General features: G+C 40.2%; 1 protein-coding gene across 2 annotated transcripts; it reads right to left on the bottom strand.

Moving 5' to 3' along the window:
• Positions 1 to 4,962: 4,962 nt before the first annotated feature.
• Positions 4,963 to 24,535, bottom strand: NXPE3 (neurexophilin and PC-esterase domain family member 3). 2 transcript variants are annotated; one of them, XM_056858896.1, is made up of 5 exons: positions 24,316 to 24,535; positions 9,449 to 10,203; positions 8,763 to 8,836; positions 7,148 to 7,354; positions 4,963 to 5,612 (listed from the first exon to the last, which is right to left on the bottom strand). In XM_056858896.1, exons 1-5 carry the CDS (start codon positions 24,478 to 24,480, stop codon positions 5,011 to 5,013), a joined length of 1,803 nt encoding a protein of 600 aa, XP_056714874.1. In that variant the 5' UTR covers positions 24,481 to 24,535; the 3' UTR covers positions 4,963 to 5,010. The 2 variants fall into 2 exon arrangements, with proteins under 2 accessions (XP_056714874.1, XP_056714876.1); XM_056858898.1 differs by lacking the exon at positions 7,148 to 7,354.
• Between the last annotated feature and the right edge of the window lie 1,097 nt (positions 24,536 to 25,632).

Raw genomic sequence — 25,632 nt, 5'->3', positions numbered from 1 at the left:
GGTACTCATGGGGAGGAGAAGTAGTTGACAGGACTAAGGGGGCTGAAGCAGACAGAGTTTATGGGGGTTAGCGCACTTTGTATTCCCAACGATGTATTAAGAGTTTGAAAATGTTGTAAAAAACATCGCTTTAAAAGGGTTTTTGGATACCACGGCTTATAAATGGTTGGAAAACGTCTTCACAGCTAAAGGGGCCAAACAAAGTGCTAACAGTATTTTTTATAACGTTTTCAAACTCTTAATACATTGCTGGGAATACAAGTGCGGTAACCCCCACCATTTCTCCTGTTTTTCAACAGGACTGAAGCTTGTGGCCTGAACTTAGTTTGGGGAGATCCAGGTTCACATTGCGCTGAAGCTCACTAGATGACCTTGGACCAGTCATGGTCTCTCAGCCTGGCAGGGTAGTGGTGAGCATAAAATGGAGAACCATGTACTCTTCTTCAAGGAACAGTGGGGTTTAAATAAATGTACCTTTCTTTTTAATGACAGAGCCTCTGTGCCTTAGTAGTAACAAAAATTCATTGGCTGTCTATCATAAACCTGCTGAAGGCAGAAGAGCCCTGCCTCAAACTAAGTGGCAACTCTACTCTGGAGCAAAACATCACCTTTTAGCAATCAAAATACTTTAAGTATTATGCTGCTTATATATTTTTTTCTAGGAATGTATACACACTAAGAGTAACATAAAGGATTCTCATATAATCCAAACAGCAGGAAGCTAGGGTGATCTTGAATTCATAATAGTGGTATCCTAGGAATCACAGATGGTTCTTTTCACCACTAATTTGTTGACATTCAGTGGCTAATATCGGTTGTCATGCCTTGGGATTTTTTAATATTACAAAACATTAGGTCACAGAAGAATGAGTCGAACAAAAACTCTTGTCAAAATCTATCCTACCATCTAGTGGCAAGAGTGAGCCACCACAAGCAGTAAAATAAAACGGGTACCGCAGCACTTCACTTTCATGGAATAAATGTAGTTAGTCTTTAAGGAGCCAATGGTGTCCTGCTTTATGTTGCTGCTACAGACTAATGGCTACCCCTCTGGCACTTCAAGCAGTTGCCCATATTTATCTGTACTGGAGAGATTTTCTTTTGCTATGTTTGTGCTTTCATGTCCACTCATGCACTCCTACCTAGGCAAGTTATGACTTAGATTGGGTGGTTTGCAAATAAACAACAAATGAAAGAGGAAAACAACCTCAGATCCAGGTAGAAGAGAAGAATCTCTGAACATGATCGTTGGCATCAGGGGACTGTAGGCAAAACAACACATAAAGACAACAAAATCCCCCTGAGTAAGTGCATAATAGTATCACTTGAGTAAATGTGACTATATTTGTTCAGATTACAGCATTGAACAATTTGCAGGACCAGACCTGATTTTTTCTTATGCTTTTTGTGTTTTTCCTCTGCTACCAGAAACATTTTCAGAAAGATCAATATGTCAAAAATAAATGAACTTTTTAAAATTGTTGTGTTCTGTGCTCTGTTGAGCAATGGACTAATTAAGCTTATCTAACGGAGTGTGACTTACAATACCAAGCAGCTAGCAACTTTGGTTACCACCAACATGGATGATAAGTAAACCTGAAGAATTAATAATCCAGGATGATTTATATCCAACTGTCACGTAGGTATGACGTACAATTGCCACAATATCGTCTATATACCAATAGTGAAGTTAGCCAAATCTGAGAATATTTAAATCCAGTGATTGGAGCTGTTAACAGGCAAGACAGATCTTTCTACAACCCCAAACAACACCCCAGGTTTGCAAAAAAATCTGAAATCTTTAAAAAAAAAATTAATTAAGGGGTTTAAAAAACCCCAACATGAAAAAAGGAACACCTTGTAGCTTTAACAGATTCCCTCAGTGGCTTAGCCATTGCTAGGCAACTACAGCATTCCAAAGCATGGTTTCTCTGAGTAAAAGGGGAAGGGGGAAGGGTCCTTGCCAGGGCTGTTCTGGTCTTTGAGAGAGGACTCATCGGAGTCAGGCCTAACAGCAACCGCTGGGTGACTTGATACCACTTGACTTGCATGACTCATGTTGGCCCGGCTGCTTGCTAGTCTTCAGTAACAGCCACCTTATGAAAGCTAGTGTGTTGTAGTAGTTAGAGCTTCAGAGTAGGATCTGGGAGACCCAGGTTTGAATCCTCATCTTGCTGTGGAAGCTCACTGAGTGATTTGGGGCCAGACACATACTTTCAGCCTAACCTACTTCACAGGGTTATTGTGAGGAGAAATAAAAGGAAAGGAGAATAATGTAAGCTGCTTTGGTTCCCACTGTGGAGAAAGGTGGAGTATAAATGAAGTAAATAATAAATATAGCTGAAAATGGAAGGCAGCTAAAAGGTAGGTTGGTGAATGGCTGAAAAGGCAAGAATGAGGCAGGGAAAGGGGAGATAATATGGGGTTGGCCAGGGGGAAGGAAAGAGGAAATTGTGTGGGGAGAGGGATACAGGGAAAAGTGAGGTGCCACCCCACAAGTCCTTGAGGGTTCCCTACCATGGAAGTGGGCCTCACCTAGAGGCCAGCACCACACAACTGGGCCATAGATTTCCAAGCAGAAGCTGCTGGGGGGAGCTATTGGACCTAGAAATACAATAGCATGTTTCTATTATCTTGGCATGAAACATCAAACAAGTGTCCTAATCCACCAATTTAACTTTAACTGGAGATGCCGGGGATTGAACCTGGGACCTTCTGCATGCCGAACAGATGTTCTACCACTGAGCTACAGCCTTTCCCCCAATTTTTTTTTTTACAGTGAGAACAGTTGAACACATGAACCTGCCTTATGCTGAATCAGACCCTTGGTCCCTTACCGCATATTCCTAAGTATGGCATTCATTACATCTTCCCCAATATTTGTTAGCATCTTTAATGTTCCAAACAGGTTTTGGTATCATCTGGCAACCACCTTTATATCTTGACTGTTTGCAATAATAGACTTTAGGGTATCATAATTTCTTGTGATTGCTAGAGCTGCCTGTGTCACTTCTGGGTAGCTCTAGGAATTGTCAGGGATTCTGTGGCCAGAACCTCTTGTAGACAAGGCCCTTTTTTTCTTTCTAATTGTTCTCCCCCTGGATAATTACACCCCATTTGGTCCCAGTTTCTACCCACTGATCAGCTCAGTATCAGCAGACAAGGGCTGCAATTGCCTGGAGGTCTCCTGTCATTAGCGGGCAAATGGGAACCCTAGCATCATGTGGCTTGATCCACATCTTCCCTATGTAAGCTTCCCAACATGATGTCAGTGCCTTTGAGTAACCACAATACTGGTTATATTTTGTAATGCAACAAAAATAATCCCTTTGTTCTGATATAGGTAGAGGCTAGCAAGTTTTTAGTCAGGCAGTGGGCATATAGCATGGGGCAATATATGCAAGCTATATCCTAAAGCCAAGCCCTGAATCCTCTCTATCTGCAATAAGTAATGTAAATAGTGATTTTTGGTAAGTCCCAGATGGAAAACAGCCCTATATTTTACTTGTTTAACACTCTCAGGTATATGCCAACCAAATCTGGTGACTATTTTTTTTTGGGGGGGGGTCAGTTAGCCCTAGAACTTCATTTCCAAAGTCCCACACTTGCGTATGTAACTTTCCCTTTCCTTTCACATTGATACTGATATGTCTTTATTGAAACCCTGTTCCCCCACCATAGCTTGAACCCTTATAAAGAACCCGTGGGTACTCTATACAAACAGTATGAAGCCATCTGGCTGTTTTGATATGAATGTCAGTCCATTCCTCCCTGAATATCAGGAGATACTTGGCCAAAAGGTGTTATGCACAGGCTGCCTGTGCTCCGTCTTACAGGAAGTCCTGAGTTATGTCAAATTTTGGGCTCACGCTGGCTGTGACAAGGTGACTGGCTTGACTTTATATCTGCCAAGTAGCTAGCCTCTAAGGAGCTCAGTAATGATAGTGCAACAGTATATTTACTAAGACATAACTGTTCATCAGTAAACAGAACATTACAAAAACTTAAGACTTCAGTCATCTGCCTTACAAAAGAAATGTTGTAAAACTACACCCCAAACTTTCCACTGACCAAAGGAGGAATGCATAAGCTATCCTTATTTATCTTTTATATTACCTAGATAATATTATTGGAACAATGTTAACCCTAACTGTGAAGTTAAAAATCACATCCTTTCTCGGTGTTGCATGATCTCTCTCTTCCTCACTGTACAAAGACATTTTGGCCTTACAAAGTCAATCCCTGATAGGATATAACAATTGGTAAAGTACTTCCACAACATATACAGTAGCAGATATTTTGATCTTCAGAAAACTGATTACAAAAGATTGAAAAAGTGACATCTTTACCTCTCACCTAGTATACATGGGATATAAATTCTGCCTCATAAGGGCCAGCACTTCTGTATGGAAAGGATAGACTGCAAGGTTTCTGGGATCCCTATTACTTGAAGCCGCCTCTCAGACTGCAGAAGGGGGGATTTCTCATGAAGCTGCCTTATACTGAATCAGACCCTTGGTCCATCAAAGTCAGTCTTGTCTACTCAGACTGGCAGCAGCTCTCCAGGGTCTCAGGTAGAGGTCTTTCACATCACTTACTTGCCTAGTCCCTTTAACTGGAGATGCTGGGGGTTGAAACTGGGACCTTCTGCATGCCAAGCAGATGCTCTACCACTGAGCCACAGCCCCTCCACTTCCCTTCCAGTAGTAGCTAGGAAGAAATATATCAATGACTATTGAACTGTGTTTAATACTGCAATAACGGACATTTTTTAATAAAATACTGACTTGCCTCTTAACGGCCTTCTGTGCAAACAAATGCAGTAACTGTAAAACATTTTACCAACTGGGAAGTGATACAGAAATGCAGATGAATATATGTGAACTAAACCTCATCTGTTATAAATATGTATACATGTGCTACAACGCAATCTGGACAAATCAGATGCAGGTTACAGCCACCTCAAATCAGCAACGGTAAATCAGCAGTGCGGATATATCCAAAATTGTACTACAGCAGCAGCGACCACATTTGATTATGAATTCCTCTCAGGAGACTATAGTATGTTTCTGGCGGACACACGAGAGATAAGAAAGCATCCAGCTGATTTTTCACAATGATCTCTTCTGGATGTAATTTGTGTGGCAAGTAGTGCGCCAGTGACATCTCCCAAGCGTCTACAAAGTACACTCCGATTCCTGAGAACATCTTCCTCATGATTGTGTCAAGCTGATATGAATACCAGTCACTGTTGAAAAGGCTCACTTCTGGCCCGAGCTCCTGGACGTTGGCTGTCCTGATGATTACCAGAGTTTTGGGGCTCCGATCCAACAGCCGAACGATAGACCTACGGATGTTTCTCAGTCTCCTGATGTACACTTCTACAGGGAAAGTGCTGAAATGAGACCAGATAGTTATGGCAATCACAGTGTTCCTCCCACCTACTATGCGATTCAGTTCATTGGCGATGTAGTGCAGTTCGCTGGTAAAAACAGTAGTAAAGCGAATGGGGGGCCCGTGGCAGCGGAATTTCAGCAAGATGTTGTGCTTGATGTCCACAGACATGAAAGGACCAACATTCTTAGGGCTGCCCAGGTTCAGTTCCACAAGGTCTGAAATGAGAAGAGTTAGGGTATCATTGCCTGCAATTTGTTACCAACCGATACAGTGTTTAGCATTAAGTCTTCTGAAAGGTAATCGTTTCGGATACAGAAGGTTAAATAGGTAGAGCTTACTTCACGGGCATCATTTGTAACCATTTCCATTTGAGACATATGACCAACTAGAAAAGCCTCTTTTGAAATTAAAGAACCCAGGATGGTTACCTCTCCTGCTGTGCCCATCCTACTGACCATATACTAACAGCGCAACCCTAAAGTCTAAACCCATTCATTTCAATGGGCTTAGACTGGAGTAACAATGCATAGGATTGCACTGTAGGTCTTGGCTTTACCTTTCATTGCTTCCTCTTCTCTTTTTTTTCTTACATAGAATCTGCTGACAAATCATGTCATTTTTCTCCCTCAACAGTGTTGCAAAGACCTGCCCCTTCCTCTCAGCTCTCTTGGCTAAAACTGATTCATACAGCATCTCCTACCTTGACTATTACACCTGTCTTTAGCCTTCTCAATCCAGAACTCTGCTACTAAAGTCTCTCTTGTCATTCAGACTGTGGGAACCCCTTCATCAAAACCCAACACTAGCATCCCATCTGTTTTCACATCTTGAATCAGCTCCTTGTCCTTACTTTAAAGGTCTGTTTGGGCATTCCACTCTAAAGTACCTTCTTCCTTCCTGCCCCGTGTGCTTGGGGCTTCTTCTGTCTTCTTCCTAATCTCTCTTCAAAAACTACCTCTTCCATTTATTTTTATTTCTTTAACAAAATTCATATCCTGCCTTTCTGCCCCCACAAGGACCACCAAGGCAGCTAACAAATTAAAACATGATCAAATCATCTTTTAAAACCATTAAAACCAACCCCCTATAAAGCCTTCAGCGTAAATCCTCACTCCCAACTGAAGCCTAAAAATGTGTAATTGCACATAATAATCCCTCTGACTTTGCTTTCTCTTTCCTCTGTATCTTTTTTTAATCTCCCCCGTTATCAAAATGTAAACAAGAAAAGAGGGGCCATTTACTCGCTGGAAGCAACCATTTGTCTAGGAGGTGAATATGCTCCAGGAGAAAAAGATATTTTTAAGCATTCTTGATGGTATAGTACAGTATTCTAGAGGTGATCAATATATACTAAATTTTTCAACACATAAATTTCTCTAGTTCCTTCAAATTCCTGCAACGTCAACCAAAAGAATGTTGGCGATAACCAAAATGCTACCATATTACCTAAAAGTATCAATTTCTAGACAAATGCTAATTCTGCAACAAAGCAAGAAAGGAACTGAAGACAGAGATTATTCCAGGAGAAGTTATGGTTGTGACTCAGGGTACACTGGGAATTAACAGTAAAAACAACAACAACATGATTCAGCACTTTATTGATTTATCAGATTTCAAACAACCCCTTCTTACATTTGGAAAAAAAAATGCTTTTGGTTTCTTGTCTAAGAAAGGCTCAGTGTGAGACTTGAGACAGTTTTTGTTCTATCAATTTTTAACACGCAAAGCCAAAGCAGAAAAAAATAGTCACCTGGAACAAATGATGTTAGATATTCAAACCACTGCCTGACTGTAGAGTCTCCAAACAAGTGGATAACTTTCCCCTGTAAACATTCAGTAATATCTGATGATTTATTAAAATGCTGAATCCACTGGGTTCTTGACCTCCATTCATCTTGGTAATAATAACCAGAAGGAAATACATCAGGGCTCTGTGATCTTTCCAGATTTTCCATCTCTGAAAGAAATAATTCAAAGCATTTAATTAAAAAAAAAGAAAAAGCTATGCCTTCTAATCTAGCTAGAGAATACGTTATCATCAGTTATCCTAAAATAGAGCTGGATTGGTGGGTGTTATCACTTAAACTTTCAGCTTCTTTAGAACAAGAGTGAGAGTTGGCAGCAGAGATGTTTCTCACTTATGCTTGGCATCCCAGTGAATCTGGACACATGAATTAAATGGGCCTCATTCTCATAGGAGCATGTGCATTCATGCACACATGTTAACACTATCAGATCAATGGTGAAATAGACAGAGCCTTTTTGTAACCTTAAAAAAACCTCTTCCATGGTTGTGAACAGGAACATTCAGTAAACACTTTCAAGAAACCCACCCCCACAAATGACAAATGCCAGCATGAAATATTTCAGCCAATTAGCTTCTTAAATCTGAGAACAAAACTTAGAAACAGGTACGAAAAAAACCTAATAAATGTGCTTGCAATACAGAAACCACTAGGAATACTTAATGTGCACTTTGAGCCTAATTATATGATCAGCTTAGTAGGTATTTATCCAATGATAGTTTCTTAATTTTATAAGTTGGCTTCTGACAGGCATTGGGAGCTGATATATATAGAGGCGGAGACTGGGAATCAGGAAGTTCCTGGTTCAAATCTCACTTCAGCCATGGTCACCATAGGCAAGACACTATTCTCTCAATCTCCTCAGTCCCCCATCTTGCAACCGCAGGATAATAAATACTGGCAGTAGAAAAGAGCAAGAGTCCAGTAGCTCCTTAAAGACTAACAAAATTTCTGACAGGGTATGAGCTTCTGTGAGCCACAGCTCACTTCTTCATATACAACTAGAGTGGGAGTCCATCTATCCTTAAACAGAGAAGAGTGAATTAGACACACAATGTAAATGTCAAAAGCAAGTAAATGACATTAGCAGGCATATCTCACAGGGTTGTTGTTAAGGTTTACTGAGATGATGTATTGAAACTATTTAAAGCACCATAAAACTACCTAGTGTTGTTGTTGTGTGTGTAAAGTGCCATCAACTTATGGCAACTCCAGCAAAGGGCTTTCAAGACAAGTGAGAAGCAGAGGTAAGTTTTGCCAGTGCCTTCCTCTGCAGAATCTTCCTTGGTGATCTCCCTTCCAAGTGATTCGCTTCTGAGATCTGATGAGATTGGGCTATACCATGCCACCTTCCCTCCCACCAAGTGTTGTTACGTGTTAATCTCTTCCACAGCAGCTGATCAGCAGCACCTCCCCACACCAATCAAGTTGTCACCTGACAACGGCACTCATTATGAGATCAGCAGTCATGTGAGTTTGCTCTGAGTTTTCACTGATTCCATGAACCCTGCAAACAAGGCCTGAGCGGTGTGAAACAAATCTTCCAAATGCTTACTTTACCTGCATGCCCCAATGGCCTTACAATCACCCTATCAGGACCACTCGAGAATATTGGCACTTTGATATTCACATCACTAGAAAAAGAAAAAGATACAAAAATGAGACAATTCATTGAAAAAATGCATACCTGTATTGAGTCAAAGGCTCAATGTTCCTCAAAATCTCATTATTTCAAGCATGAGGGCTGGGGAAGATTGGGGAGAACAGGCTGGAAAGGAGAAGGTGGATCTATGCACTGCTTTGTAGCTTGCATCCTCATTTGGAAGTCTAATACATCTACAAGAACCTGGAAACCTGTATTCCAAGGGTCTATGCACAGACTTGTATTGTCATGCATGCCCACAATCAATGAGGGCATATTAAATTACTGGCTGAATGCCACTTGTAAAAAATATGACTAGAGTGCATATATGTAATAGGAGCACCAACAGAAACCAAAAGCTGCCCTTGAAGACTGAAGCTTGGCTTTGAATTGCGCTCTCTGATGCTGTCCAGGCAAACTAGGCGCAGATAGAACTTACATATGAATACATTCATTCTTGCTGCTTGGCCCCCTTTTCTATGGGCAAATTCAGCCTACAATGTTGTTGATGCAATACCTTTCACCTTCCATGCACACAATTTTCAAGGGAACGAAACATCAACAGAATCAGCAATAATAAAGACACCATATGGAAGAACATGACCTTTGGAAAAGGAGGCTCTCTTCTGAGGTTAAAAGGCCCTTCTGATATCCCCCTTTGTAATGGCTGGTCCTGGTGGCACAGGAAAGTTTTCTTGGCTTGTAGCAAAACCATGGCTCACCAGTGTAGAGATCTGTGAAGTTACAGACTGGCATGTCTCCAGGCAAGCATACATTGCACACAGTGGTTTCTGATACCCTCCCTGATTTGAATAGGCTTTTAAAGTACACCCTATCTGGTCTTTCTTCTCGTAAACGTTGAAGGACCTGGATCCCTTCACTAGGATGGACCAAGGACACAGATACTGTGATCTCCCCTGGCCAAAGTAAAGTGAAAAAAACTCTGTAGGATCCATTCTGGTAATCTACAACTCTTCCAATGGCTCCAGCTTTCAGGTGAGCAGAGTGGATTCTTGTCTGAAGGTAGTCTCCGCCATATTGCTTTGGTTTTCCTTCATAGTCCTTCACATAGACCAACACCTCCAGCTGATCACCAACCCTGAAATGTGTATAAGGATTCAGTATAACAAAGTTGCTGTGAGAAGGGTCAGTGCTCCTCACGAATGGGATTTTGTTCTTTGTGGGCTTGGGCCACTGGACAGCAGCAAATAAGGACTCTTCTTCCCTTTGTTCTCTCTTGGACAAAACTTGGTGCTCATAGCCACAGTATAGCTTTCTGGGTATTTTAGTGGTTTGTGATGAAGACTGTTGGTCATCATCTTCTATCAACCATTTTAAACCTGTGTCATGGTCCAGATTCTACAAAAGAAGGAAACCATTTACAACAGGATTATATATATCCACAGATTGAAAGGTAAGAGTTCACTTTTACATCACAGAGCCATAAATGTGATCCCCGTGAAACATTTCCCCCGCCCATAAGATACTTATTGTAAAAAATGTATAGGCTAAGTTCTTCTCCCTTAATTTCTTATTTCCTTGTTGCTAATATACATGTATATCACAATGTGATCAGAAGAATAATTAGTAAAACGACTGAGGCAAAGTTTACATGCGTATAATCACTGTGGGACAATTCTTTCTAACCTTTTAGAAGTAGATCTTAAAATAGAACAGAAGTACAGAATGTATGAACTGTTAGTTACGTAAACAGACTAACATGTAACAGAAATCTTCAAAGTAATAATAGGCTAACTCATCAAATGATGTTAAAGCTTTGAATGTGCAAAAGAAAAAGACACAAGTTTCGAATGCAATTTATAGTCCAGTTTTGACAGTAAACAGGGATACTCGAGTCTAGCGTCAACGGGCTTGGTTACCAGTCAAACTGAAGTAAATGCTGGCAGTTGATGGAATTCCAGATATTCTCTTGTTATTCACTGGTTATCATAAAGACCAAGCAGGGACTCGTTTGAGCAAAGCTTTATCAGAGCCTTGCACTTGGATTTTTCGTATGTGTTCTCAAAGATACATATTAATGAAGAGTATTACTATACGTACGAAGGATTCATTGTGCTCATCACCAAATAACAACAGCTGCCTTTCACATCTAGAATTAGAGCCAGCCTGAATATCACAATTGCCCCAGGGATTTCTGTGGCCAGTCCCTCCCACCCCCATCCTACCAAGCAAGTTTGTTTACTGCTTGCTCCATAACAGGAGGATCACACTGTGAATTTCCTCATCCAAGATCCCCATAACTGGCCTTTGTTGCAATGGTGCAGAAACTCACATGATCGCCCTGATGATGATGTGCAAGTTGGCACTGGCTGTGCAGCTTTTATTGAGAGCTTTTATCTATTTTAATTATTTGTTTTAAATGCTAAAGCCGATAAGAGGCCTGGACCATCTGTTGACTCTAGACAGAACTTCTTGGCTATTTGCCAGAACTTTATTTTCCTTCTTCATTCTGGGAATACAACTTACCAAAATGGAGAAGTTGAAGGTAACATGATTTGTCAAGTCTGGCCCTGAGAAAACTCACTGGAAGCCACTATTTTCCTTGTTGGGGAAACTTACATGTAGCCCATCGTTACATGTAAGCTACCCCAATGAGACAAATAGGGCACCCCAGCACCGTTGTAGGTTGGGAAAACAGTGCTGGGAGAAGCTTAAACCCTCTCTTCCTGTGTGCTATGGTCCTGACCCAAATTGGTCCCCCACAGGCCCAACAATTACGTTTCAGCATAGACTTCCCAGTGCATGACTCCTTGACAGGATGGGCAGACCCAAAAAAACTATAACAGCAATGGTTTTACATCAACTGGCCTCCCTTCCCCTCCCTGTTCTTTCCTTTTCTTTTCCCTTCCCCTCCTTTCCATCCTCTTCCCTTTTTCTTATCCCTGTTTTTGCTCCCCCATTGACATCTGTCGGCTCCCCTACTCTGCATTTGCATGGTCTCTCTCCAGAACTGAAACGAAAGGGATCAACAGAGAGCCATGACTAGGGTGCTACTGTTAGCCTTAATTTCTGTAATTATATTTTAATTGACTTTTATATGGTATTTATATTTTAAAATTGCATTTATTCATGTTGTCGGCTGCCCTGATCCTGGCTTAGTTGAGAAAGGGCAGGATAAAAATATAATAAAATAAAAAAACACATAGTTAGGCCCTTCTGGAGGCATTCTCCCTTCTGTAACAGACTGTCCCCAAGATGATGCCTGCTGCCTACAGTTTTTATAAATACTAGTGTATCAAAATTAAACCAATGAACTAAAGACTGTGTCCCTAATTAACAGAACAATCAACAGATCCTCATGAGTAGCATAATGCCAAGATCAACTCTGAAAGAACAGGACAGAAGTAGCTTCCAGGAAGACTCGAGACTATCACCATTCTTTATAGATAAAGACACCTAAGTGCAGGGGACAACTATTATATAAGGTAGCCCATTAGCAACTACCAATTTAATTCTCAAAAAGTCTTTTGCAAGGCTGAAGACTGGAACAACCAAGTATGAATTTTGAGATGTCAAAGCAAAATGTGACCATTTCTCTGAGAGAGGAGCAGACAGAAAGGCAGTGAGAGAATGGCACCGTTGTTCTAAGCTAGTCAGGTATGGCTGATGGCATTAATAGAAGGCTTTGTACATTTATCCTGGCAGCCACATAATCAGCCTTTATCCTCTTATTTTTTCTTAATATTGCTGTCATCTGTGTACTACAGTGACACAGGGAGCCTGTCAAACTGATACACATTTGCCAATGTACTGCAACATTTCTGCAAAACATGCTACAAATTTTCATCCTGTAAAAGACAAAGTTGGGATAATTATTACATATTTGTTTTTTGTTTTTCCAATGGATGGAGAGCAACTTGGAGAGCAACTTGTCCCAGCTTTCTGCCAGTGTCAGGAATAAAACCGAAATAATTCTTATGCTCAGAAGTGACTTGTACGTCAACCATAAGAACATATTACTCCTTCAGGTCACTGAGGGATTTCTATTTATAATCAGTTGAACATCCAGTCTTTTTATTGATTTTCTGCACTTGCCTCTACACCTGGTGGCAATCCAAAATGTCAATATAGGACAGATTTAGATATATGATCTATTTTGGTAATGTTTGCTGTCATACAAACCATTATATTAAAATACTTTTGTCCTTCAAGTGAACAGGATTTTTGAAGGCACAACACCGATACACAATTCCCCGCTCCCCCCTAATGTAACTTACAGAATTATACACATATAATTTCTGTAGAAGTAGAGAGAAATTTTTTAAAAATTGGTATCTTTAGAATGCCTACTTAAGTTCTTAAAGGTGCTTTCAAGTGCTTTGATCTAATGCTGAAAAGCATTTTAAAAAGAAAAGCAAACCAGAAAAAAAATAAACAAATCATAAATAAAACAATAAATGCCTTAGGTGAAGATTTTTCTTCTTCTGTTAACCTTTTTTAAAAATACAATGATATCAGATATCTCCAAATAGTAATCACTTCACTACTAAATATTTCTTCTCAGCTGCCCACATGTAACAACCAATGGAGGACAGGGAAGAAATCACCCAAAAGGTTATCTCCTCTATTTACATATTTCACCCTCTGACTGTCTCTTCTTTGCTACATGGGTGACATCAGAAAATGTGGGGTCATGTTTCTTTACCCTGCTTTCCCTGTTATAATGACAGAAGATAGCCTGCAGCTTACAGACACAGTAAAAGGGAAGGTGATTAAGATACAAAATGAGTAATACTGGGTGTGGCATTGTACTGTATCCATGTAAAAAAAAATAGCACATTAATAAATAGAAATAAGACTTAATAAGACACAAAATTTATCCACAGACTGTCTAGTAGGTAGGCATTCCAGACCAATGTAAAATGTTTTGGGAATATATTATTAGCAATCTGAACAAAATTCAGAGAGTGATCATGAAAAGAAAAATAATGTTGGTAGCCAAACCAAAGAAGCTGTACCTTTGCATGTAAAATAGCCATTTAACAACACACACTCTCTTTGTATCACTCTGTACTGCCAATCAGATGTAATGTAGGGAAACGTTCCACAGGGAATGGGCATGGGAAATAAGGCATCATTGGCATCATGAACCAGAATCTGCAAGTCACTGATGAACAGAAGCACTTGGCCAATCTGCTCCTGATGGGTGTGGGAAATCATCGCAAGGATCCCTGTCATGATCTTCCATTTGCCACTGGAGAGGTACATGAGGGAGGGAGTAGGGTATGACTCTTCTGCTCTTCTCTAAACCCGGACAACTCCTTTTGCATTCTACTCACAGAGCCAGAGTATATGGTTCTCCTCCAGCACACGCACACCTGTGCAGGGTTTGCACATGCTAGTAGGGGCCACCGGAGAGCTGCCCTCTCCCTTCCCCCACCCCCAAACAACCCAGTACCATCTTACAGGGTGACATTTTTGACATTTTCCCACTTGCCAATTCTGAGCTGACTTCAGGAGGACAGAAAGATCATTCTCATCACAGAGACATGGGGTCTTTTCATACAGTTATTCCCATGGTTTGGGTGCTGAACTGCAGGAGTTTCCCTCTAGAGCTTCCTTCCTCCTTGTTTTCAACTTGTTTCTTTCTATGGTTTCTTCATCATTTTTCTGTGATATATCAAACTACCTTTCATCTGATTTGAGAAAGCATGAAGAAATAACAGGGAAACCATAGAAAGATAACAAATGGAAGATGAGCCAGTGAGGAAGCTCATAGAAAAACTGCTGTTCAGCACCCAAACAGCAGGAAATCCTCCACGTGAATAGACCCATAGTCCCCTACACCTAGAAACTGGCTCCTTTGTGTGAAGGCTGCCATTACAGATTCATTAACATTTGGGGCAGATGCAAGTCCACTAAAGAAGGCCTGGAGCTGCCTGTAACAATGCTCTGAATAACAGTTTATTGGGGGGCAGGAAAGAAGCGTTTTGTCATTTCCTCACTCTCTTCTCCATCACTGAGGGTGTTGCCTTGGGTGGAAGAAAAAGAAGAGACTAGGTCTATTTGGCTAGAGCTAGATTTACCCTATGCTCATTAGGATAGAGATGCTGTAATGACAAATGGGGTAGGAATTTGGCTGGGATCTAAGGGCTGGTTTACATTTTCAAAAGTTCACCATGTTCACCATGTGGTCACAAGGTTTTTGGATCAGTCATGCACTGGAAGTTGTCTACTGAGAACTTAATTTCCTTGTTCAAACAGGCCCAATTCAGATTGGGACTGCAGCACTGTAAGAGAAGGGCTGAAGCCTTCGTCCCTGTACATAAGATACTTATGTTCTTATGTACCATTTTCCTGACTTGAAAATGTACCATTTTCTTATGTTCTTATGTTCTTATGTACCATTTTCCTGACTTGAAATGACCCCTTCTGAAGATGCCACTATACAAATGTGTAATATTGACAGGTGCCTGTATCCAAGAATTCTCTGTTGTGGTTCCCACCTTGTAGAATGGCCTGCTTGATAGGGACAGGAAGGCTTCCACATTTCTATCATCCCTCAGATTGTGTAAAACAGAATTGTTCAGGAGGGCATTTTTTCTAAAGGGAATAAGGTTGTAGTATCATGGAAAGGTTCACGGGCATACTTCTTTATGAAAAGAACAAGATTGCAGTAGATTCCAATGTTTCTTGTATATTTTATCCTGCTCTCACTCCATTGTCTTCTACTTTTAAAATTCTATTTCCAAATTTGGCCTAGTGGCTGAGAATTAAGTTCCCAGGGGGTAACTCCAAGAACACATCGGTTGAAAGTCCACATAGGGGACACGTGGACTTTGTGACATGTGAATTGGCCCTTGTAGTGGGTAGGAGGAAAAGTAAAGGAGAGTAGAAGGAGATGAGTAATACAAAAGAAAAGGACCAGAGTTCTTAATACCCCCACAAACAATCCTTACTGTAAACATTTCATGAGGCTTTGCTTAGAGTAAGAATACATCACTTTACCTGAATAAATTTAAATCATAATTCAAATGGACTATGTAAATTTTATTTAAATCACATAAAGTGAAGAGAGTTTTTGGAGTAGTTAGCTGGAGTAGTTGTGGCTTGAAGCTTTTTTTTTTTTTTTGCCCTCAAGTCACGGGTGACTTCTTGGCAACACCATAGGGTTTTCAAGGCAACAGACATTCTGAGGTGGTTTGCCATTGCCTGCCTCTATGTCACAAACCTGTTCTTCCTTAGCAGTCACCCATCCAAATACTAACCAAGGCTGACCTTGCTTAGCTTCCAAGATCTGACAAGATTGGCCTAGCCTGGGTTATTCAGGTCACAGTAGTTAGCTACAGAAGTGAAAAGAAAGGAACCTGATAGTGCAGTCCTATGCAGAATAACTGCAGTCTAACCCTACTGAAAACAATGGTTTTAGACTGGAGTAACTTTGGACAGGATTGCACTGTAGAAGGACTATATGCATGTTACGTTTGCGAAATGTCCAACTCAAGTATTTTCAATCAGATGTCAGCCGCAAGTTCCCTGCTGGGAAATCAGTTCCTGACCCAAAACCCAAGAGGATACTACTTGCCTCATTTGGGATTGAACATGTACTAATGGGGTACTCGTGAGTTTCCCCAATGTGGCAAATAGCCCCAGAGCCCCTGGTACTATTTCAAGTAGGGAAATGGCACAGGGAACAGACTGGAGCCCATTCCTCCACATACTGCTGTCCTGATCCAAATTGGGTCCCCACGTGCTTGGGAATTTCTAGTGTCGGGAACATTACATTGATTGTTTTCTGTTTTCAGGTCTGAAACATGGCATCTTGCCATAACTCTGATATGGAGAACCAATCTCCTAACTGATTAGAGGAAGAGAATTCTGAAAATGATAGTAAAGCAGGAGAAACGTATGGGGAGAACAGAACCAGACCACTGGTCCCTATGCACACTGCATTTCTTTTTAAGGTAAAAAGGTATGGGAAAAACATGAATGGAACAAGGAATATTCAAGGATGTTGATGGGTAGTGTGATGGTTATAACAATATTCTGTATGACATTTGCAATTATTTTAGGAGTTATTTTTCAGAATGCAGTGAAATACAGCAACTCAGATGCCAACAACCCTTATATGCTGGGGCTAGGCAGCACTGGTCAATGATCCATCAAATGGAAAGGCCCATCAGCAGGGTAACAGAGGCTTATTTCATGTACCCTCTCTAGTCAGTGGGCCTTAGCCCAACCCAATTATTGTGGTCAGAAGAACAATGGGTATAACAATGGGTGTTGTGTTTTGACAGTCTGAGGGTGACAAAACAACACAATTTGACAAAATTAGAAACACGTGTTCATGTAGCTCATCAATGAAGTACCCTGAAGGACTACAGGAAAAAAAATATGAACTTTGAAATTCCCTTAAACAGGATAGAAAGTGAACAGAGTTCTCAGGATCTAAGTTCTGAACCCCTGAACTATAATGGAAAACCTGGTGGAAACTATATCTACAAGATGATGGAAGATCAGAACAGCTCATTGACAGGATCATAGTAAGGATAGCGCCTTCATGGCATGTTTGTGCAGGACTGATGTTTAAAGTCCTAACTGCACTGGATTTTTGTAACAAGCCTGGTTTTCCAATAAACGTTAAACAGAACACATTATGAAGAATCATGTATGAAACAGTGTTATAGCCAGACAGATGTGACAGCACGTCAAGTCCAAGAGTGGAATTGTGAGTACTATACTTGAAACATGTGCGAATGGAGAAAATCTTGTAGACTCCTGAGGAATGGAGTTCTATAAATGACAAAGAAACCACAGAAAAAGGCACTTCCTGGGGTTGTCAGAGGGCCATGGCATATGCAGGCATCTCTTTCATAAGGCTCTTTAACCCACTTTGGCTTCTGAAGCCAAACAGATTTTTTTGAGGCCTCACACAGTTAAGGAAGTCTTAAGCTGCATTTTTCAAAACCTGTTTTGATCCAACGGTGTGTGTTTGTATTTGCTCGGCTGCTCTGCAGCAGACTGTCCTCTGAAAGGTCTACCACCATTTTAAAGGTGCCAGCCCTCTTTCCCCACCTTCTCCCCCTCAGCTGTTATCCCGCCTTTCAATAAAAGGGTTCCAGCATATCAATATATTGAGCTATTTTGAGATATGTACTATCCAATCACACACAGAATGCAAGTTTTAACAAATCACGGACGTTCCTCTGCACTGACAGATGAGCTGACCTCCAGTCACAGCAGGTTTCACATAGAACTGTCAGGGCTTTCCTTATACCTATCAAACCCTTCTGCATGAACATGCCATCAAATGGAAGGTGGCGTGGGGCGTGGGGAGGTACCCTGGAGGGACAAAGAAACACTTGATCTTCTGGCAATTTGTGGGTAGGAAAAACTCCAGGAGGTTCTCAGAACCTCCCCCGGAACCTCTACAGTTTTTAGAACGTTGCTGATGTAGGAGACAGCTAGATGTAGGAACCATTGCTCTGTATTAGTGTGTAGAGCGAAAACAAATGCTTTACACAGAACATAAAAAGGTGGTTACCCATAATAGTTATTCTGTGAATGAGCCTGAAATATGCCCTGATTAGAATAAATTGGACCACATCTTGCACGGTGATGCGAGTATGAAGCAAACTAAAAAAATAACTGGAATATCATATTAGGAAAAGTTGAGGGCAGCAGGAAAAGAGGAAGACCCAACAAGAGATGGATGGACTAATAAAGGAAGCCACAGCCCTCAATTTGCAAGATCTGAGCAAGGCTGTCAAAGATAGGACATTTCGGAGGACTTTCATTCATAGGGTCGCCATGAGTCAGAAGTGACTGGGCGGCACTTAACACGCACGCACACACACATCTTATTCTACTAAGTCAATATACTTGAAACATGAAAAGGCATGTGGCATCAAAAATGTGACAGTTTAAAAACAGAAACAGCAATTTACAGTCTATTAGAAAATGGATATAACCAGTGTCTGAAAACTCCGTTTCTACTTTGCTTCAGAGAAAGACTAGGGAGCAACGCCTAGTCAGGGTAAACTGACAGTGCTCTGAGGTAAATTAGTTAAAATTATTAAATGCACTCCGATGCAATTTGTGTGAGTACATCCTCAGAAGGGTATAAGATGTAATAATAAGTTTAGCAAAATAAGTGACTTATCACAAAACTATATTTTACAGAATGTTACAGGTTTTCCAACTGCTGACAAAAATGAGATATTAACTGAAAGGAACTGCGAGCACATGATAAAAGACTTGTAACAACTGTAAGAATGTTAGTGGCTTTGCGGCTTGAATTTAAATGACAACCACTGTCACATTATTTTGACAAGTCTGAAACTCCTTTCTTCTGAAGTTATGATAAGCAGTTCCTCTGTTAGCAACGTCTCAATGAATAAAAGCACTACTATGTGTGTAATCGTATTTCAATAATAAGCAAAACAGAGTATCAAAAATTGTCTAATGTATGCAGCTTGTGTATGCTTTAACAATTATAATATTTTGGGAGGAGGCCTGAATAACTGACACTTGACCTGGAATTGATTTTTTACAGAAATTTGATTTTTCCTTCAGACCAAATAAATGGCAAATTTTAGGGAACCAATATATGGTCTGAATCTAGTTCCACAATGGGTTCAGTTAAAGCAGGATGAGGCCCTGAAAATATTTAACCAGTGGCATCCATCCTATTATCCCAAAAGAGTGTCTGCAATATGAAGATCAGCAACCAATCTGGAGCAACAATCTTGCAGATTTAAAATACCAAGATGTGTCAGGGCTCTAATATTATGGTTGCAAGTGAGAGCTATGAACCTTGGAAGAGAAGTAAAATGGTGTACAATTCTTGCAGATAAAGGACACTCCCATAAAATGGTGCATCTTGATCTTGAACTGTGAAGATGGCTGGTGACAAATCATACTAAAGAAGGATCTGATTTAATAATTTGTGACAGAATTGTATAGGAAAACTGTGCATCTTGATCTTGAACTGTGAAGATGTCTGGTGACAAATCATACTAAAGGAGGATCTGATTTAATAATTTATGCCAGAATTGTTTAGGAAAACTGTGTCTGAAGTTAAAAGAATTAGTTAGCCAAGAATATGAGCTTTATTAGCAAGCTATTGTTGGAAGACAATTTTGAAAACCTATAAATATGGCAAACTGAACTAATCTGGAATGCCTTATTTGAAGATGCTCCTTTTGTTTATTTATTAAAACATTTATATTTCGCCTTTCTTCGTAGGGGCTTTACTGCCACTTCCAAGTTTCCTCTGTGCTGCTCCATGCCAGAAACACTGTTTCCACATACAGATGTTTCTGAGTGGAATACAACATCCTCTTCCTTCAGTTGGGAACTTCCACTTGACACCTTGCTCTTTCCAAGCATTATTTAGCCAGAACAAAGAAGCCATTTTCCCATGAGCCCATATACAATGCCATCTGATTTTAATGGACTTAGAAGGGTATAACTCTGCTTAGGGTGGCACTGACAATGTAAGAAGAAGAACTAATTGTCACTGTTTCCTTAGAAGACCCAGTTATTTTAATCCAACTGTGATGAAACATTTGTTAAGAAACAGTTTCTTAAAGAGCAACAGAGATGTACATCTAATTCAATATCACTGACATTGCAGCTAATTTAAGCACTCTCTACAGCTAATACTTAGAATATCCTTTTAAGGTTCCATCTTCCCAAGTGTAAAACAGATTTCCTTTGAGCAGGAATTGTCTAGCTCTGAAGAAGCATTTTATACATGTGATAAAGCAAGTAATAAGCTTATCTGCAGTATGGATTTAAGAGCACATGAAAATGGGAATACACAGTTGCAATTATCCAGAAAATAAAATTCAGTGATGGATGGCATGTCTTTCAGTCTGGATTCTCTGAAACGCCACATACCTCATTAGTATACTTAACATTTCTAATCTCATCTCCAATGTTACCTCTTATCGTCTGCACATAGGTCTCCTAACAAGTTCTTCACGCATATCCATGCTGCAACCTTCCAACATGATGCAACATGATTAGCGTAGTTGGACAGTTGTGTGTGAAACTGACAGACTGAAATTTGCTGAATATAAGTGGAGACGTTCTGAAAATGACAACAGAAGAATGCTTCACATGCTTATTCTATTTACACTTACACGCAGAATTATTGAGCAACGCAAAACTTACAGACGAGACAAAACTTTTGATTTTCATTCCTGTTGTGTATATTCAGGTCTTTTCATGCACAGAGTGGAGCTTTTTAATGACTTTCCTGATCAACTGTTTACACCAACTCAAGCCAAATTACAAATGGCTGCAGGGCAGTTTTAAAAGTCTCCGTAGTTAAGGCTAAAGACAATCACTTACTGCTATTTTGGCAAGTCTGGGGGAAAAAGCCCAGGGTGCATGTGAAAAGCCTTACATGCATCTTTCAATCAAGACCCAATAGTATGCTGAAGGATGATCTTAAACCAACAAATAGAAGCCAGAGAAAGCACAGCCCTGCTTTTCCCACCACCATCTACAAGAAGAGCCTTATTGTGAAGCAAAGTAAAATGGCCTGGCCCCAGGCAGCAGATCAGGGTACTGCTCACCATGTCTTTGTTTCATTTTTGCACAAAAATAAAAAAAGCTTCCCTTGTGGCAGAGCCAGAGGCAGCCAACTGGAAGCTCTCTTGCACGATAGTGCCTCTGTCTTGCATCATGAAGCAGTGTCAGTATGCAAGGTTTTCCCGAAGCTCCTCCATCTCTCCCTGGTGGTAATGCTGAGATGAACCAAGCATGGAATCAACCAGCTGTTTTATTACAACTGTCTACAAGCAAAGGGCATGGAGGTCTCAGCCTTTCAATTACCACCCCCAAATCATCCAGAGGGACAAATCTTTGTTTAAATAAGATTTTTTTTTTTGCTGATAAGTCACAACTGACTTATGGCAACCCCATAGTTTTCAAGACAAGACATCTTCAGAGATGGTTTGCCAGTGCCTGCCTCTGCGTAGAGACTCTGGTATTCCTCAGTGGTCTCCTAATCAAATACTAACCAGGGCTGACCCTAAACATAAGAACGTAACAAAGGCCATGCTGGATCAGACCAAGGTCCATCAAGTCCAGCAGTCTGTTCACACAGTGGCCAACCAGGTGCCTCTAGGAAGCCCACAAACAAGACAACTGCAGCAGCATTGTACTGCCTGTTTTCCAAAGCACCTAATATAATAGGCATGCTCCTCTGATCCTGGAGAGAATAGGTATGCATCATGACTAGTATCCATTCTGACTAGCAGCCATGAATACCCCTCTCCTCCATGAACATGTCCACTCCCCTCTTAAAGCTTTCCAAGTTGGCAGCCATCATCACATCCTGGGGCAGGGAGTAAGCTTAACTTCTGAGATCTGATGAGCTCAGGCTAGCCTGGGCTATCAAGGTCTGGGCTAAATAAGATTAGATTAAGATAATTTTATTAAACCAAGCAGTGCCACTGGAAAGAAATGGAATGATCTGCCTGGCCAAGTGGGGAAAAGAAAGAAGAGGAAAGCGGAAAAAAGATTACCGTAGTAGAGGGTATGGTCAAATGAGAGTGGTAATAGAAAGAAAGTAAGAAAATGAGAGAATAAAGTGTGCAAAGCGAAGAAATTTTAACAACTGTTTAAATTTAAAATTAAACTTGAATATCTATTACAGATCTGTTCTGCCAGTGGACGCATTTTTCTCCTGGGCAAGGAGCCCTCCCTTTGCATTAGTGGAAGGTTCTTGGAGCCAGAGGAAGGTGACCATGCCTCTGCGGAATCCAACTCTGCATCCTTTTAAAGCAGATCAATCCTTTTTGAAATTAAATGTAAACAGTGGGGTGGTGGGTAGATGGCAAAATGGAATGAAATGAAGTGCTCCTTGAACACAAAGGGATAATTTCTTCAGAAATTAAATTCAGAATATTTATTACACTTATGGAATCAATCTGAAATAAAATACTTCTTTAAAATAGTGGGGGGTTTCAAAAAAAAGAAGAAGAAAAAAGGACAATGGAATGGGTAGAATCAGTCTGAAAAATAAAAGTCTCCTTTAATAAAAATGACGAGTTCTCTAGCCACGGTACACAAGCTTTTAAGTGACACAGAATTCGATATCTGATTAGATGTATCTACAGATTGTTTCAGATTTAAGATGGTGAATAAGGGAGGTTTTTTTTTCAGAAATGTAGAAAAATCATAAGCATGTTAAATAAGAAGTTTAACTGAAATCAACGGGACCTGGTCCTTGCTTAGGGCTGTCGCCCTAAAGCCAAACCAGGTTTAATGGTGACAAATCTGTTTGTCTGAGGCAGAGTTTGTACCAGTCACACTCAAAGGGGTGGGAGGATGCATTTTTTTAGTATTAGAGGCATGTACTATAAAGGAAATTGAACTCTCCTAATGCGCACAGGAATTACTGCAAAGGGAAGCCTATACTTTCTATATGTCCTGTAGGATACATTGTATTTATGTCATGTCTTTTGGAAAGTGCTTTGAACAGTCCACATACATGGAGACGGTTGCTGTGCAGTAGACTTTAATCAAGCAGGCAAGTCCAAACACACTTCTCTAGAAGTAAGGTATATTGAACATTACAATTTTCATTCCTCTGTATGCAAGTGTGCATGCACATATTTAATCAGGGGTCAAAATTCACTAAATAAATAAATGAATAAATCAACTGAGGATAATATTTCATGCATATAACCAGGTGGGATCTAGCCCCTGAAAGCTTGTAACTGTCATTCTAAATCTGTCATTCTTTTAGGAAAGAAGACCCTGTTGTTAAAACAGCAGCAGTACATGGCTCTTCTTCACTTTAGGGGAGGAATAGTGGCATGCTGCAATAACCTGGGAGCATGAAGAGGCAATGTTTATTGCCCTGCTAGAGAGTGCATCAACTGCTCATTTGTTTTTTACTTTTTTGTTTGTTTGTATCAGGATCCTGTTAAATGCACAGGAGGAAGACCAGAAAATGTGCTGTATACTAGGGGGGGGGGGCTCCTTTGCTTTTAAAAAGCTACATGACTGGTCTGAATGTAACCTCAGTACAATAATTGAGATGAAATGATGGCAAAAACAGCATCTGTTATATTTCTGCCAATCATGAAACCTTTGAAGGCACAGGACATCTGCTTGAGAAAGAATGCCTACAAAATGCAAAAGCATGAAAGAGTGCATAAAAAATACAGACACACAGAGTGCGACAAAAGTAAGCACAAAGGAAAAATGGAAGAACCACTCAGAAAATGCAAACAGATTCCGCTTTACAAAGTATTGATAATAAAATCGGAAGAACTTACAGACAGAAAACAAACAAGCTAAATTGCGACAAGGAAGAAAACTCCATTTAAACAATGGTAAAACAGATCTGACCTATATAAGAAGCAAGAGCAGATTAAGCATACACAGGCACCCTTAAATAATCTACTATGTAGGTAACATTGGTGATCAGGAAAGACGTTGCTCAAACGCACTATCCTGTCCTTGAGAGAATATTGCAGGACTCACCTCTAACTGATAAAAGTTGTGGACTAAAACCAGAAGAGCCAGCACGGCCAGCCCCAAGCACAAAATATGTATTTTGCAGAGACTGGGCCACATGATCCCTTCATCCCTTTCTCGCTCAGGTAAGATGCTGCCATGGTGCCCATAGTCCACAGGCACCAAAGTCATTGTGACTGAGTATCATGCAAGAGATTTCAACAGGAGGCTTCCGCTGCATTGCCTCTTCCTGTGAATAGATTTAAAATTTTCTCGATTAGATCTTACAATACAGCCATCAACCTATGAAAGTCCCCTCAAGTCTCACAGAGAAAGGCAGACTCTAAATAACATAAATACACAAATACAAAATTCAGCCAGGGATGAATTCTTTCTTTTTATTATTCTTATGCCATTCTCTCCTCAGAATGGATTCTAACCTTGTGAATTGCAAGAAATTAAAATGGAATGGAAACGCTGCTGCTGAAAGTGAAGAAGCTGTGATGTTAATGATTACACAATTGAAAGGTTTATGTTTTAAAGCAGTTAACAAATTCCTCTCCAAAAGAATCTTTGAAAAAAGCACCACTCAAGTAGTTACTGAACCACTAGTTTAAACTCCATGCAAAATATTTGTTATGCAGATCAGAGGTCTGGGATCAAGAAATGATGACTTATATCAGATGTTGCTGCATATAACTATGTAATGGTTTCTTGAGCACAATTTCTAATCTGCCTAACAAATTTAGATGTGGCTCATGTAAAAAATACCCCAGTAATGAAACAGATATCTGTATGCAGGTAAAGGCTACATTTGACTCCAAAAACAGGAATAGGCTCTGAATAAAGTTTTCTAATACAAATCTTGATCACAGATTTACCTTTTCTAGTCAGAAGCCCAGAACCTTCTAGTCAGAAGCCCGGATTTCAGAGAACTGGAAAGGGTTTAGTTGAATCTAAAGAAATTTAAAAATTGACTATAATACACTCTTGCCATAGGGTAAAATATCAAAATCCTGAAAAATGTCCAGATCATGTAAGCATCAGGAACTCTACCTTCAGCAGCAGAAATATTATTCGAACCTCCATTGCTGTCAGAAAGATTCCTGGTAATTGAAATTTTATGGAACCTCCATTGCTGCACTGGGATTGGGTTTGGAGGGAAATTATGCCCTTTTCCTTCCTCCAAGAGAATTGAGAGATTCACAGGCAAATTCAGCTGCCATCAGTACGTTGGTGCTTATATCCCATTTATTATTTATATATTTTCATTTACATCTTGCTGAGATGTAACATGGTTAAATTACAAGTTAAAGTCCTTCCATTCCAAGCATTCAAATCACA

This window comes from Euleptes europaea, chromosome 12 (genome assembly GCF_029931775.1).
Source record: "Euleptes europaea isolate rEulEur1 chromosome 12, rEulEur1.hap1, whole genome shotgun sequence".
Lineage (NCBI taxonomy): Eukaryota > Metazoa > Chordata > Lepidosauria > Squamata > Sphaerodactylidae > Euleptes > Euleptes europaea.
The sequence above is the reverse complement of the archived record's forward strand: the minus strand, read 5'-3'. Positions and strand labels throughout refer to the sequence as shown.